Here is a 13,016-nt window from a genome sequence, read left to right on the forward strand (position 1 = left end):
GGGTCCTTAGAGTCTTCAAATCACTTAGTCCTTTAAAGGTTCTTTTAGACATTATGATCATCTGATGTTAAAGAAAAATATGATAGGACTAATACCCTTAAACATTCTTATTTCCATCGAATGGTAGATTCTTGGAATATTTTGCCTATGGACGTTCGAACTGAATTAGTTTTTTACTTTTATTATTTTTAATTTTTTATTATTGTATAATAAGTATCTCAATTGTATTATATGTATTTGGTGGTCTGCTTTTACATGAGGTCTGGGATTCTTTTGCGGAGTCTCCTTATGGCATTTTTTAAACTCTCTTTACTATACATGTATATACGTATTTCTGGCATTAAATTACTGAACATGTACTTTAGTACATTTAAACTTAGAAACATTTTCAGCGTGAAAGATTCAGTACCGCAAGGTCTACGTTCGCGTGTCGTTTATAAATTCTCGTGTGCTGGCTGTAATGCCAGCTACATTGGCGAGACCACGCGCCACCTACGCACACGTGCTGGTGAGCATCTCTTGTCGGACAAGTCTTCGCGTGTTTACAGACACCTGCAGTCATCTAGGGCCTGTCATGACTCTTGTAACACAGAATGTTTCACGATCTTAGATTCTGCCGCCTCAAAATTCCAAATTAAGATCAAAGAGGCATTGCACATTAAGTGGGAAAATCCCATCCTTAATCAGCAGTTGAGGCATTTAGATTTGTCTCTTTCTTTTTAATTTCGTTGCTCTTTTGTCTTTTATTTTATTGCTATGTGCGCTATTTTTGTTTTCTGTGCATTTCACACTTCATATTCAAATTGTACACACGTAATTTTGCAACATACCTTAACATAAATTCAAATGTACAACCGTTGAAAAAGCTCATTTGCAACTGAAGATGACATGAGTATGTCGAAACATGTTTTGTAAATTGAAAACTGTCTTTTTTTTTTTGAGAAATAAAATAAAATGATCAAAATTTGAGGTCACGTGGAGGACGAGAGAACCTGACGATGAATTTTCAATTTTCTCTCTAAATATCCGCATCAATTTTATTCTTGAAATGTGTATTCACACTTTCCAAGCAGAGCGACTTGGAGTAATCACAAAAATATTACTGTAACGGGAAATAATTTTGTAGATAACGTTCTCTTAGCCGCCGTCATCGTCCTTGCTTAAGGTTCCTGTTGTCAGGACGAGAACTGCTAAGAAATGTACCAAAACGTAAAAAAAGCACGTGCTGGGGTGCAAAGCCTCTGTTTTTGTTTGTTAAGACTTATTATTATACATTGTAGTCACCATCTGTCTTCTCATTGGCAAAAAGCCTACAGTTAATTCTGGGAAACAGTACAACCTACAGATTATTTACTAATCTGTACCTACAGATTAGTAAATAATCTGTAGGTTGCGTGTGCAATGCATGATTTCCAAGAGCATTGTGTTTGAAAATAAGCTGTGATTGCTGCAATAATGCGTTTGTCGTTATTTTTTTCAAAACAATGTATAATAAAACAATTATTAGATTCGGTTTTTGTGATATCCGGAATTATCAAGGTCTCGCTTAGTGTTATCAGCCTCAGCCTTCAGCTTCGGCTGATAACACTTACCTCGACCTTGATTATTCCGGATATCACAAAAACCTCATCCAATAATTGTTTATTATCGTTCTCGTAGCCGTTGTTGCCGTCCTTGTTTCCAGGGTGATCTGGCAACGTAACTCGAAGGACTGGGAAGAAAAATTTTAACGCCGTATCCCACAACCCCGCGCTGCCTTATTTTCGAATTCAACATGGCAGTCTGAAGCGAGGTTAGAGCTTGTTGAGTCTACTTTAATGTTCATTCAGTAACAGGAAATGTGGTAGACAAGGAATGATCTGTTGAGTTTTGGCGATGGAAATACTGCAGGGAGTTTGAAAACAACACCTAAGCCTGTGCGGTTGTGGGATACGGCGTTAAAATTTTTCTTCCCAGTCCTCCAAATTACGTCACCGGATCACCTGGTTAAGGCTCGGAAAAGGGGGGGGGGGGGGGGGGGTTGCGCCAAACGGCTTTCGTCAACATTTGCTTCAATATCCGTTAAATTTTGTTGAACAGCGATGTTGAAACCGTTTGTATCCGACGACGTTCAATCGCGTTGAATCATGTTGAAACGAAGCTGAATCGATGGATGTATTGAATGAGTTTAAAAGCCTTTAAACTTTGCTTCAACAACCATTCAACATTTGTTTTGTTTTCGCGAATGTTGAATGAACTTGAAGGCATTTGTCCCCTCTTTCAACAATATTGTGTATGCGCGTGCGCACTAATCGGTCTCTCGATGACTTATCCATGTCCGTATCCATAGTAACAACCACGGCTGCAGCCTGGGATTGAATACAAGGCCTCTTGAGAGCTTTGTGGAATCAAATGTTGAAGGAAAGTAAATCGCTTCCATCTCTTCACGCAGTATCCTTTATGTCTGGTTTTCACAAGCGACGCAAGCACAAGCACAAGCCTAAACGCACGCACAAGAGCTCTTTATTTCATCGTGAAAACGGGACTGATGCAAGCACAAGGACAAACGCAAGGATCAAAAGTTTTCCTTTTCCTTACGCTTGCTTTCTCTTGCATCGTGTGAAAACGGGCGTAATGTGATGTTCGTCCAATGAAAAAGACCCGTTCCAGATTTCACTCGCAGTGCCACGTTGTAAGAGAGAACATGGAACTAGTGAATCTTTGTCCCTGCGTCGTGTGCTTGTGCACATAATAATCATCATCATCATCAAATTTATTTATTGAGGGTAACATACAACAGTAATCACTGAAAAACTAGTTATGGTTCTTTTTCACTTGTGACAATAAAAGAGGAATAGAGGGCATCCCCCTTGCATTCCCTTTTCCATAGGTAATATGTCTCAAGTTAAATTTAGATCTACCCCCAGGCTGTACAGATGCTAAGGGGAATAGGCAAACAGCCAATCATATGGCCGGAATGTGTTCCGCGTGGGTAGCCCACGCTCAGAGAACACACACACCTCTATTCCTCCTTTATTTTCTCTTGGCTGGCCTTTATGCTTCCGCTTATGCTTGCGTCGCTGGTGAAAACCAAACCAGGCTTTAAAGCTCATATTAGAAAATAAACGAATAATGCTGCTTTTACTTGAGTGTCAGTCTAGAGAGGTCGACCCACTAATAAACGCAAGAGTGAATTAGATAAGAGTGTTGATCTATCACTTTGCGGTCTTGCCCCAGCACAGTCACAAATGGATTTATTTTTAGACACACTTTGCATGCGAAACAAACAAAGGGTCGCTAATTTTAACCGATCAGAAGAATCCATGTCACGCGTAACTGCTTCTGCTATGTTTCTTCAGGGGCATGACAACTGATTTCCGCGGGAACGGGTATTCTAAAAATAGAACACTCTTATCTAATTCACTCTTGTAAACGTTTCATTTGATCACTTGCAGCGGAGCTCAACATTCAACTCATTCAGCGTGAACAAAAGCCAAAGGAATTCATAGAGCTCAGGATTGGTAACGTGCGTTTAGAGAATAGTAGCACCCAAGAAGATGAAGCTTACAAGTTAAGGGTCCATCCCGAAAAGAAGTTCATAAGAATTGTTGGTAATACCCCGAGAGGTGTGTTCTGGGGAATTCAGTCTCTTCTCAGCATCGTGGACAATCGAGAAGTTCCATGGGTTTCTGTGGACGATATCCCGAGATATGAGTATCGCGGTCTGAGCATAGACGTTGCTAGAAACTTTCTTCCAAAGCCTGAAGTGATGAGGATTATTGATGGCATGGCAATGTTCAAAATGAATAAACTGCATCTTCATATGGCAGACGACGAAGGTTGGAGATTAGAAATTCCTGGATTAAAAGAGCTTACTGAGGTGGGTCCCCTTGGTCAGTGGAGAGTACCCGAGTGAGCTTGGGAGGAGGAGAAAAGGGAGAGAAATAAAAAGACCTATGTGTTTTATTTTCCTGTAAAGAAGGTGCATGATTTGCCGTCCTCTTCCACAAAGTCTCTATCGAGCAGGTTTTACAAATAACTATCCTTCCTTGGAGCAATCGTTGTAACCAGGAGACTACAACTTCAATACAAGGTCTATGTAACGGCATTTTTATAGATCAAGCAATTTTTGGACGAGTTCTTAAAAACGATCTGGCTGGCTTTCACGAGTGACCATTCTCAATCCAATGGGTAATAATTTCTCATGAAAGTTGTGATTTGCTGGAAAGCTCTGAGGGAAAATCAATCTAAAAATAACTCGGTCTGTAAAAACGCCGTTCCACAAATACAATGAAGGTTTACCCTCCTAGTCACGGGCTACTGGTATAACCTAAGATTCACCAAGCAACTGTTGTCATCGATCAGCCACTTGGATTTCTGGGTGAAGCAATAAGGCCGGTAATGATTTTTTCAAACAAAGGGACACAAGTGGCATCTTGCTTCATTGAATTCTCAGTTGTGTATTAGCAATATCACTCACGTGATCACCGTTCAGTGATTGGTCACGTGATCACTCACGTAATCATATTATTAAGGCGGAAACAAGCGTAACGAGTTCGCCGGATTCATTGAGGATTATTTCGAGAGACAAACATGGCGGCCGTTGCATAGGCATGGCTACACAATGACGTCATGTGCATGTGAGAGCAAGAATTAGTTTAGGTGAAGATTCTTTTTTGTTATAGTAGATCTATGTCACGCGTGACCAATATCCCCGAGACTGTGGAACTTCTGAGATTTCAATGGAATCTCGAGACCTTGGAACTTCCGATATTTCAATGGAATCTTGAAGAGTTTTCCGAAAATTTGTACGAAAAAAATTATGCACATAACTGAACAATAATTCATCAAACGCTTGAAATAGTTTTCACTTTTCAAACACCCTCTATTTTATAATAAAACGAAAGTCCCCTGATAGCTAACTATTTGCGATATATTAAGGAAATATCCACGGAAAATTGAGAATCTCGAGAGCAAAGTTAAAAACTGGCACACAGATTTGAATACTCGGTTCAAAACTACTGATCACGCGCGACGTAGCTTGACTGTAATATTTGCTGTTGTCGTGCTACCACACTCGCAATCAACAGTCAACAAGAAAGAAAAGTGAAAAAGATGATATTAAGTGAATCTATGATATATGCAGCTACGAACGCAATTCTAGCAACAATTAGTTTAGGTGAAGTTCAGGACTTCAAAGGGAATTGAACCCGTGACCTCGCGATGCCGGTGCGACGTTCCAACCAACTGAGCTATGAAGCCACTGACGTTGGTAGCAGGTCATTTGTGGGTTCTTATGTTCTCGTTTTCAGGCTGATCTCCGCAATTGCTAAAATTGCGTTCATAACTGCGAGGATCACAGCTTCACTTGATTTCATATCCGCAGTGCAATATATGATTCATTTCATTCATCATTTTGTCTTTGATTATTCATTCATCATGGGAACATTTGAGCTCACAAATGATCAGCTTCCAACATCAGGGGCTTCAATCCTCCTCACTTGTTTAGAGCGTCGCACCGGCATTTCAAGGTTACTAGTACAAACACCTTTGAAGTCTCGAATTTTTCAGGCTTCTCCACCCACGCAATTGCTAAAATTGCGAGGATCATAACTTCACTTTATTTCATATCCGCAGTTCAATATATGATTCATTTTATGTTTCATTTCATTCGTTATAGATGATATTGGAAAGAATTCAAATCATTCAGACATGGAATTGTGACCAGGGTATAGGAATGGAAATCAGACTTGTATCATTGAAATATAGTAAACCCAGATCTGGGTTCGAGATCATTTAATTATTATAAATCATGTAACTAGCAAGTGTCGATGGAGGCTAGACATTGAGTCTTGAATCACTTGTTTTCCCAGATTGCATCCAATCGGTGTCACGATCTTCAGGAGAGGAAATGTCTCGAACCCCAACTTGGATCAGGACCTTTCAACAACACATCAGGCAGCGGCCATTACACCGTGAAGGATTATAAAGAAATACTAAAACACGCTAGAGAACGTCACGTGGACATTATTCCAGAGTTTGATATGCCCGGTCATTCTCATGCCGCGATCAAAGCAATGGAGAACCGATATCGAAAATACCTCGATGAGGGACAGACTGAAGATGGCAGGAGATTCTACTTGAACGATCCAAAGGATGAATCACAATACGAGTCAGGACAATTCTTCTTCAATAACTCTGTAAATCCATGCGTAGAAACATCATATCAATTTGTTGAAAAGTTGGTGTCTGAAGTACGAGCTATTCACTCGGAGATCCAGCCACTCAAAGTTATTCATCTTGGAGGGGACGAAGTTCCCGATGGGGCGTGGAGCTACTCTCCGGCATGTGAGAGATTATCAATGAAGATTAATGAAAATCTGGACTGGAAGGCTTTCTTCGTCAAACGTGTGGCCAAAATTGCAGGGAAATATGGAATTAACCTGGCTCTTTGGGAAGACGGATTAATGCAAAACACACAAGATCCCATCATGCGAAAACAGATGACAAATGATAGGATCTATGGGTATGCCTGGGGAAATACTATGAACCTTGGCTACAGACTGGCCAATGCTGGTTACAAGGTATTATGTTTCCGTCGGTGCAGTTAAAGCAGAAAATCGTATTCTGTAATATATAGATTTAGCCAAGCCTAAAAGCGGAGCTCCCGTTTCTAACCCCAGAAAGCAATATTGTGTTGATAGAAATAATTATGCTTCTACATAAAGTACAAAATTAATCGTCATTAGTGTGTGCAGTTTACTGCGATCAAACAGATTTCACACCGCTGCGCTGACAGGAGTAAACAAACAAGCCTTGCAAACAATAATTAAAACAACTAAAACTGAAACAGAAGCGCTAAACGGCCAACGTTTGCAAAAACGTAACCCTTCCTTGTGCTTGTTGTACATATTCATTGCCTTGACATTGACATTTTAAATTCCCACGACTTGCTCCCGTCTGGCCTAATTGCTCAGTCGGTAAAGCAGCGGTGATCTAACCGGAGGTCGTGGGTTCAGTTCCCTGTCCTTTCTCTGTCCAATTTCCAATTCCGTTTGATTGACAATCTTTGTTCCCTCTCTCTTCAGTTCAGAACAACAGCGTAGTAAATTCGCTTACTCGACTGCAATTTCACAGTCAAACAAAGCAGCTCCCAACTGGACACCGATTTCACACAAAAAGCCTATAAATGTGATTGTTGAAATATGTCAGAATCTCTGTCAACAAGGAATTGCAAACGTTAACGATTTCAGGCCTTCTTCCTTTGAAAGCTAGTTTTACAAAATATGCGAGCAACGAGTCATATAAGCTTATTATTAAAGAAGGAAAACCTTAAGCTTATCTGAAAGCTAACCGTTGTAAATGTGTTTTGTCTCTCGCCCTATTTCTCTCAGCTTTATGTTGATTTTCATTGAAAATTTCTCTTCTTCTCCTTCCTCGGCTTGTCTCGAGGATTTTTTCGCTTAAATTTCTCAAATTTTGTCGCCTTAACCTGCGATCAGGCGTACTTTTCTTTAAGAGAGGGTGTGGCCTTTTCACATCCTCTCTAAAGAAACGTACGACTGATCGCTGGTTATCGTCGCATCTTCTCTCGTGCTCTTTCCTGCTCTTTATCACTTTGCTCGTCACTATAAAATTAACGCGGGTTGCCAAATGAAACGCTGCCACGCGATTTCCCGACAAGAAAAAAAAGCACGAACACTCCCATCCCCTGAGACTGTCCTGCCTTCCCACCTCCACCCTGACAGTGTGTAGGGGCGGACGGACGTACGGACGTACGTGACGTCATAACTAAAATTTCGCGCATGGATAGATTTCCCAAAAAGTCTTACTCATGGTGCTCCACTGGCGCTCTTCGCGGGCGCGAGCTCCGCTATAATTAAACGGGCTGTAGTTGCTGTTGATCTTCTGTTGAAGGAGTTCATGTAATATTTATTCTGCGCCGAGATAAACTTTCTATATGAACAGTTTCTTGCCCTTAGGGTAAATGTCGTGTACAGCTATCCACCGTGCTTGACAATTATTCCCGGGGGTTCCAGCCGTGCATTATGAGTAGTGAAGTGACCCTGCTGCCAAAAACGTGTTTGAAAATGAATAAGTGGAATGATAAATTTTAATTAATTTAAAGAATTTGTTGCTCTTGAAAGGCTACATTCGTCCAAAATGCATTGCAAATTTCGATTTAAACAAAACCACTCAAGACGTACAACCAATCAGCTGTCGTTTTTTAAAGGCGAATTTAGACCCTTAGCGTCCTTTTCTTTATGAGTGACGTAAACATGTTTCTCTCCTTCAGGTAGTAATGACCCAGGCCTCTCATCTGTACTTTGACCACCCCTACGAACCGGATCCGGAAGAACGAGGGACTTACTGGGCCACCCGATGCACGGATACTCGCAAAGCATTTGGTTTTATGCCGGAAAACATGTATAAGAGCTTGGAGACAGAAGGCAATGGAGAAGCCACTAGCTACTGTGAAACAGTTGGAAGCTGTGTGCCACCAGAGAAACTGGATAATATTGTGGGTTAGTGGAATTTAGAGGTTTTCGCTGAGTTGAATGTTCAGTAAAAAAGGGACATTTTCAAATTCACAAACTGACCTTCTTTTCAAAGTTTAAACGTAATTGTTACTGCCATTCAAGTTATTTTTGCTTCCGCGTGAATGAAAGAACACATATGAAATACTTGTTTTGAATAACCGCGCGAAGTAGACTGAACAATGGCCCTGTTTCATGACATGCTACGATTAATGATTGGCCGAAATTACCTTACGTCACAACAGCAGATATATGTCCCGGGTCAGCCAAAAATGTTCTTCAAAAAATGGCATTTTGGATACAACAGAGATTTTTGGGAGAACCCACCCCCATGATAGTTTTTAAGCTTCGCGTCATTCTGTAAAAGTTGGTCTCTTGCCCCTGTCCGCGCAGCCAGTGATAACCGATCTGGGGCCCGTCTCTCGAAAGTCCCGAAAACCTTTCGGGCACAAAAAGCCATTTGTCAACCTGCCAACCGCTTGTTCAGGGTAGCCGATCTTTTAACAAGTTTTCGAGGTAGTAAAAAGCAAACTGACTGTGAAGTTTGACGACTTAAATCCTCTCCGTTCATGAGATACAGAGGAAATTGTGACACCCGCAAATGGCCCGAAAAGTATCGGGACTTTCGAGAAACGGGCCCCAGGTGTTTTCCTTAAAATAGCCACGCATCATGACCACGGGCTAAATTTATATTGAAAAAGATTATCAATGTGTTCTCTCTCCTCCCCCCACCCCCCTTATTCTCTATTGTACAAAGTTAATTTAGATTTTAAAGAGAGGAAATCGTGCAATATCGCTTTCCGTATTGTCAATGGCAAGTACATACTTCTTAAGCGAAAAGAAAGCAAAAGAAGGGAACGGATAGGGAAAGTCTAAACATATGATATCATATTATCAAAAAACTCCTTTCTTGTTTCTTGGAAAGAGGATGCCGATTCATAGGGCTGGAAATAATCTTCTTCATTGAGTATCTACGCTATTTAAATTAACAGAGAGGAAATTTAAGAAATGTGACCTTAACGAAATTATATTTCGATTCCAAATGCTGTAAGAGGAGAGGAAAAACACCGAACAAGGAGTGGTGGGGATACATTTTTAATTTAAGTTTGGTACAGGAGCAAATCGTACATGGGCTCCTGGTTTGGTATCAATACGCATGCCTCATGTCACTGTTTTAAATGACCATACTCTTTGCTTCCAAATTCCCTCAGTTTGATTACCTCCAAACAGACTGAATTATTTACGAGAAAAGACGAAACGGCAAATGAGATACTCCGAGAAAACCGACTTGAGTTTTCTTACGCGAAATTTTCGATCCGTGCTCCGACTGTTTCCTAGTTCGAGCTTGTTCTAGATTTTTCTGATCTGAGACTGTTGTTTCAACATGTTTCAACATCTCACAGAATACACCTTCATCGCACAGGTATGGCTGGGGCCATCTGGTCAGAAACCATTCGTACTCCAACTCATTTCCAGTTCATGACATTCCCAAGACTGCTTGCTGTCGCCGAGAGGGCCTGGCACAGTGGCGATTGGGAGAATCAAAGAAAGAAACCATTGAGAGATCGAATGAAAGAGGAAAGTTGGGAGAGGTTCGCCAACACTCTGGGTTACAAAGAACTGAGACGTTTGGACAAACTAGGAATAAATTATCGCATTCCTTTACCTGGAGCCATGTATTTATTTCTTTTTCGTGGAAGTCATGTTACTGGATAAAGAATCGATGAAGGAGATCTAGCTAGCGGCCAGTGTTTGGGGTTCTGAGATTGAAAGCCTTTGGGCTTGGTCTTAGCCCACAGTGAACTTAACCAAGATTGTTCTCGTCCATATCCAACCAGCCACTTGTCCCCGTGGCCTCTCATGTGAGTTTCTCAGCGCTGTTGAATGTATATTGACCACTTGTGGGGGGCGCGTTGGCCTCATGGTTAGTGCGCTCGACCCCGGATGGCGTGGTCTGAGTTGGGTCCTGGCCGGGTACATTGTGTTGTGTTCTTGGGCATGACACTTTACTCTCACGGTGCCAGTCTCTCCACCCAGGTGTATAATGGGTACCAGCGAAATTTGATGCTGGGGATAACACTTTGATGGACTAGCATCCCATCCAGGGGGGAGTAGAAATACTCCTAGTGGCTTCATGTTACAGAAACCGGGATAAGCTCCTAAATGGGCCACTTGGCTCGTAAGCAGACTTTACCTTTGTTTTTGACCTTTACTTTCACAACTGGCGACCAATTTATTTTTCTTTTGTGCTCATGCTAATTAGACCTACTATAGCCTCAATTTGGTTTACGTATTTTTCTTTTGAATTTTTCCCATTGTAGGGAGGCTAAAAAGTCTTATTATTATGAAAAGAAAAGAATATTTTATATGGCCCATATTATGAAACAGGTCCATGGTTCTCATATTTGCCCCCGAATGCGACTATCCGTATAAATAATCACAAAGCGTCCCTTTAAAGAGGCTATGTCACGCAAGATGATGTAATTTCATGACACCCAAAATTCGATAAAATGCCCTATATGTACGCGTGACATTTGTCTTGAAGTGCGTCTCAACATCCCGTATTTCCAGAGTATCTGTTATACATTTTGACACTCTTTCCTTGACCTCAACTTAAGTTGGTTGATTCCTTATCTGTCACAATTTCTGTGGTAGACTTGTCGATGAAGTTCTCAAAACGAATGTAGCCTTTCCTGGTCTTACAGTTGAGTGCAGTATCGATGGTGGTAAAACTTGGTTTGATCCTAAAGTGGCGACTGTTGTTAGCGGCACATTACTGCTGAGAACAAGGTAAGACTAAAAAAGAAATCAATTAGTTTTTTTCCATGAACCCGTGGTTGACTATGCTTGTGGGACCAAGACTGTCTGACAAGATGCTTTTGGCCGGCATTTTGCTCTTTCTAATCTCCGAAATAAGTAATAATCACTTATCACAAATGGACCTCTCTTCAGAACGCCCTAGGCCAAGCAGTGACAAAGTTGCCGGAAGAGAGCAGCCTGGTGGTAAAAAAAGACTTAACGAGCCAGGGTCAAAAACGAGCAATCATTGACCTGATTCACCAATTCTGTTTTTACTCTGCGCTGTATTTTCTTTTTGCTGGGCGGACCAGTTTGCAAAGCTCGGTCTGGAAGCCCAAGTTGCAAGGCAAGTCCATTCAAAAATCTCGACCCCAGAGCTCTCCTCTTTTGCGCATGACTGAGGGAGAGAAGAGCTCTGAGGAACCCTGAAACAAAGTGTCTTCTCATTGGTTTTCCAGAAGATCAATCAAAAGCTTCTCTAATTGGTGCATTCATGTTAGCACAGGGAGTGAGCAGGCGCCGTAAGGTTCAAATAGCCAATATTTGGCTATAGGAACCCTACGGCGCATGTTGTCCTACATAGAGTTTCCCAGGGCCTTGGGTCATGCGCAGAAATGCGACCCGAGGCTCTGATGACGAGAATGGCGCGACGAGGTATTTTTCACTCCCACCTCCCCTTCAACGACACTGGCAAACACGCCTACCTCAGCTTACTCTACTGCTTACGCAAAATTTAACCAATGAGCTTAAGTTATCTTTAGTAAGGCATATAGTGGCTATTAGAGTGGTTTTCAATTGAGTGTCGAAAGTAATTAGCAAATTGCTTTAGTTTTGCACTTACTTCACTCAGTGATTGGTTGAACGTTCTCACACCATTTTTTTCAACCAATCAGAAGTGAAAGCAAAACCAATCGTGGCTTGCTCGTGCACATTTTCCCGCGCTTTGTGTCGGCTACGTGTAATTACTTCGAGTCTTGATTGGTTTACTGTATTGTCACCGTCCTTTTTGATTGGCCAAAGCTATTACTTTGGTTTTTCTTTTACGACACTCAATTGAAACTCGCTCTATGCGAGTGTGAATTAATTACTATTTATGATTTTCTTTTTAGGTCCGCCGACAGCAGTAGGACCAGTAGGGTTGTAAAAACCAAGCTATCAAGAAATAATAATCAAAAAACCTATCCAAATTACAGCTACTCGTCTTTAGTTTAGCTGTATTCAGTTTTGTAGATAAATGTTGCTTGTAACGGACTTGGTTTTAATCGAAATTTATTTCTTTAACGTACAACGTTCTTATTTGAAGATGCAATTTGCGTTTTCAAAAATAAAAGGTAAAACTTTTTGTTTGGTTCATAGTAGTAATCACTATATAAAAAACCTCAAGGCTCTTTATGTAGCCACGCCACAAGTGCTCTGCCCATAACATTGGGGACACAAGAAGTCTACTTTCTGCAGTTAGATCCTAAGTACACCGAGAGAAACTCCTCGGAGCAGAGTGAAGAACCAACATAATCCTGCCAGTTACAGTTTCCAGACGATCCCCACCCTCATTGGTGAGCAACCGCTCCCCCCACTGCGTAAGCACTACCCCGTTCCTTCCCACCCCACTTCCAAGTAAAAGAAAAGCGTTAAGTAACAAATTCCTGCACAGATGGCTTTTGATGGTCTATTACCATACGCAAGGCATGCCAAAATACACAC

The 13,016-nt window shown here is 41.3% G+C and overlaps 1 protein-coding gene across 1 annotated transcript in view; it reads left to right on the forward strand.

Annotated features, from left to right (window-relative positions):
- LOC138032501 (beta-hexosaminidase-like) overlaps positions 1-12,657 on the forward strand; it is a 17,146-nt gene extending 4,489 nt beyond the window's left edge. The window contains exons 3-8 of the mRNA XM_068880201.1: positions 3,435-3,859; positions 5,853-6,563; positions 8,276-8,504; positions 9,940-10,192; positions 11,172-11,306; positions 12,425-12,657. Coding sequence (XP_068736302.1) covers positions 3,435-3,859; positions 5,853-6,563; positions 8,276-8,504; positions 9,940-10,192; positions 11,172-11,306; positions 12,425-12,527 — 1,856 coding nt within the window. The 3' untranslated portion in view covers positions 12,528-12,657. The remainder of the gene's footprint in view (positions 1-3,434; positions 3,860-5,852; positions 6,564-8,275; positions 8,505-9,939; positions 10,193-11,171; positions 11,307-12,424) is intronic.
- Positions 12,658-13,016: the final 359 nt, after the last annotated feature.

The sequence above is a fragment of the Montipora capricornis genome, chromosome 14 (assembly GCF_036669925.1).
Source record: "Montipora capricornis isolate CH-2021 chromosome 14, ASM3666992v2, whole genome shotgun sequence".
In the NCBI taxonomy this organism is placed as follows: Eukaryota; Metazoa; Cnidaria; class Anthozoa; order Scleractinia; family Acroporidae; genus Montipora; species Montipora capricornis.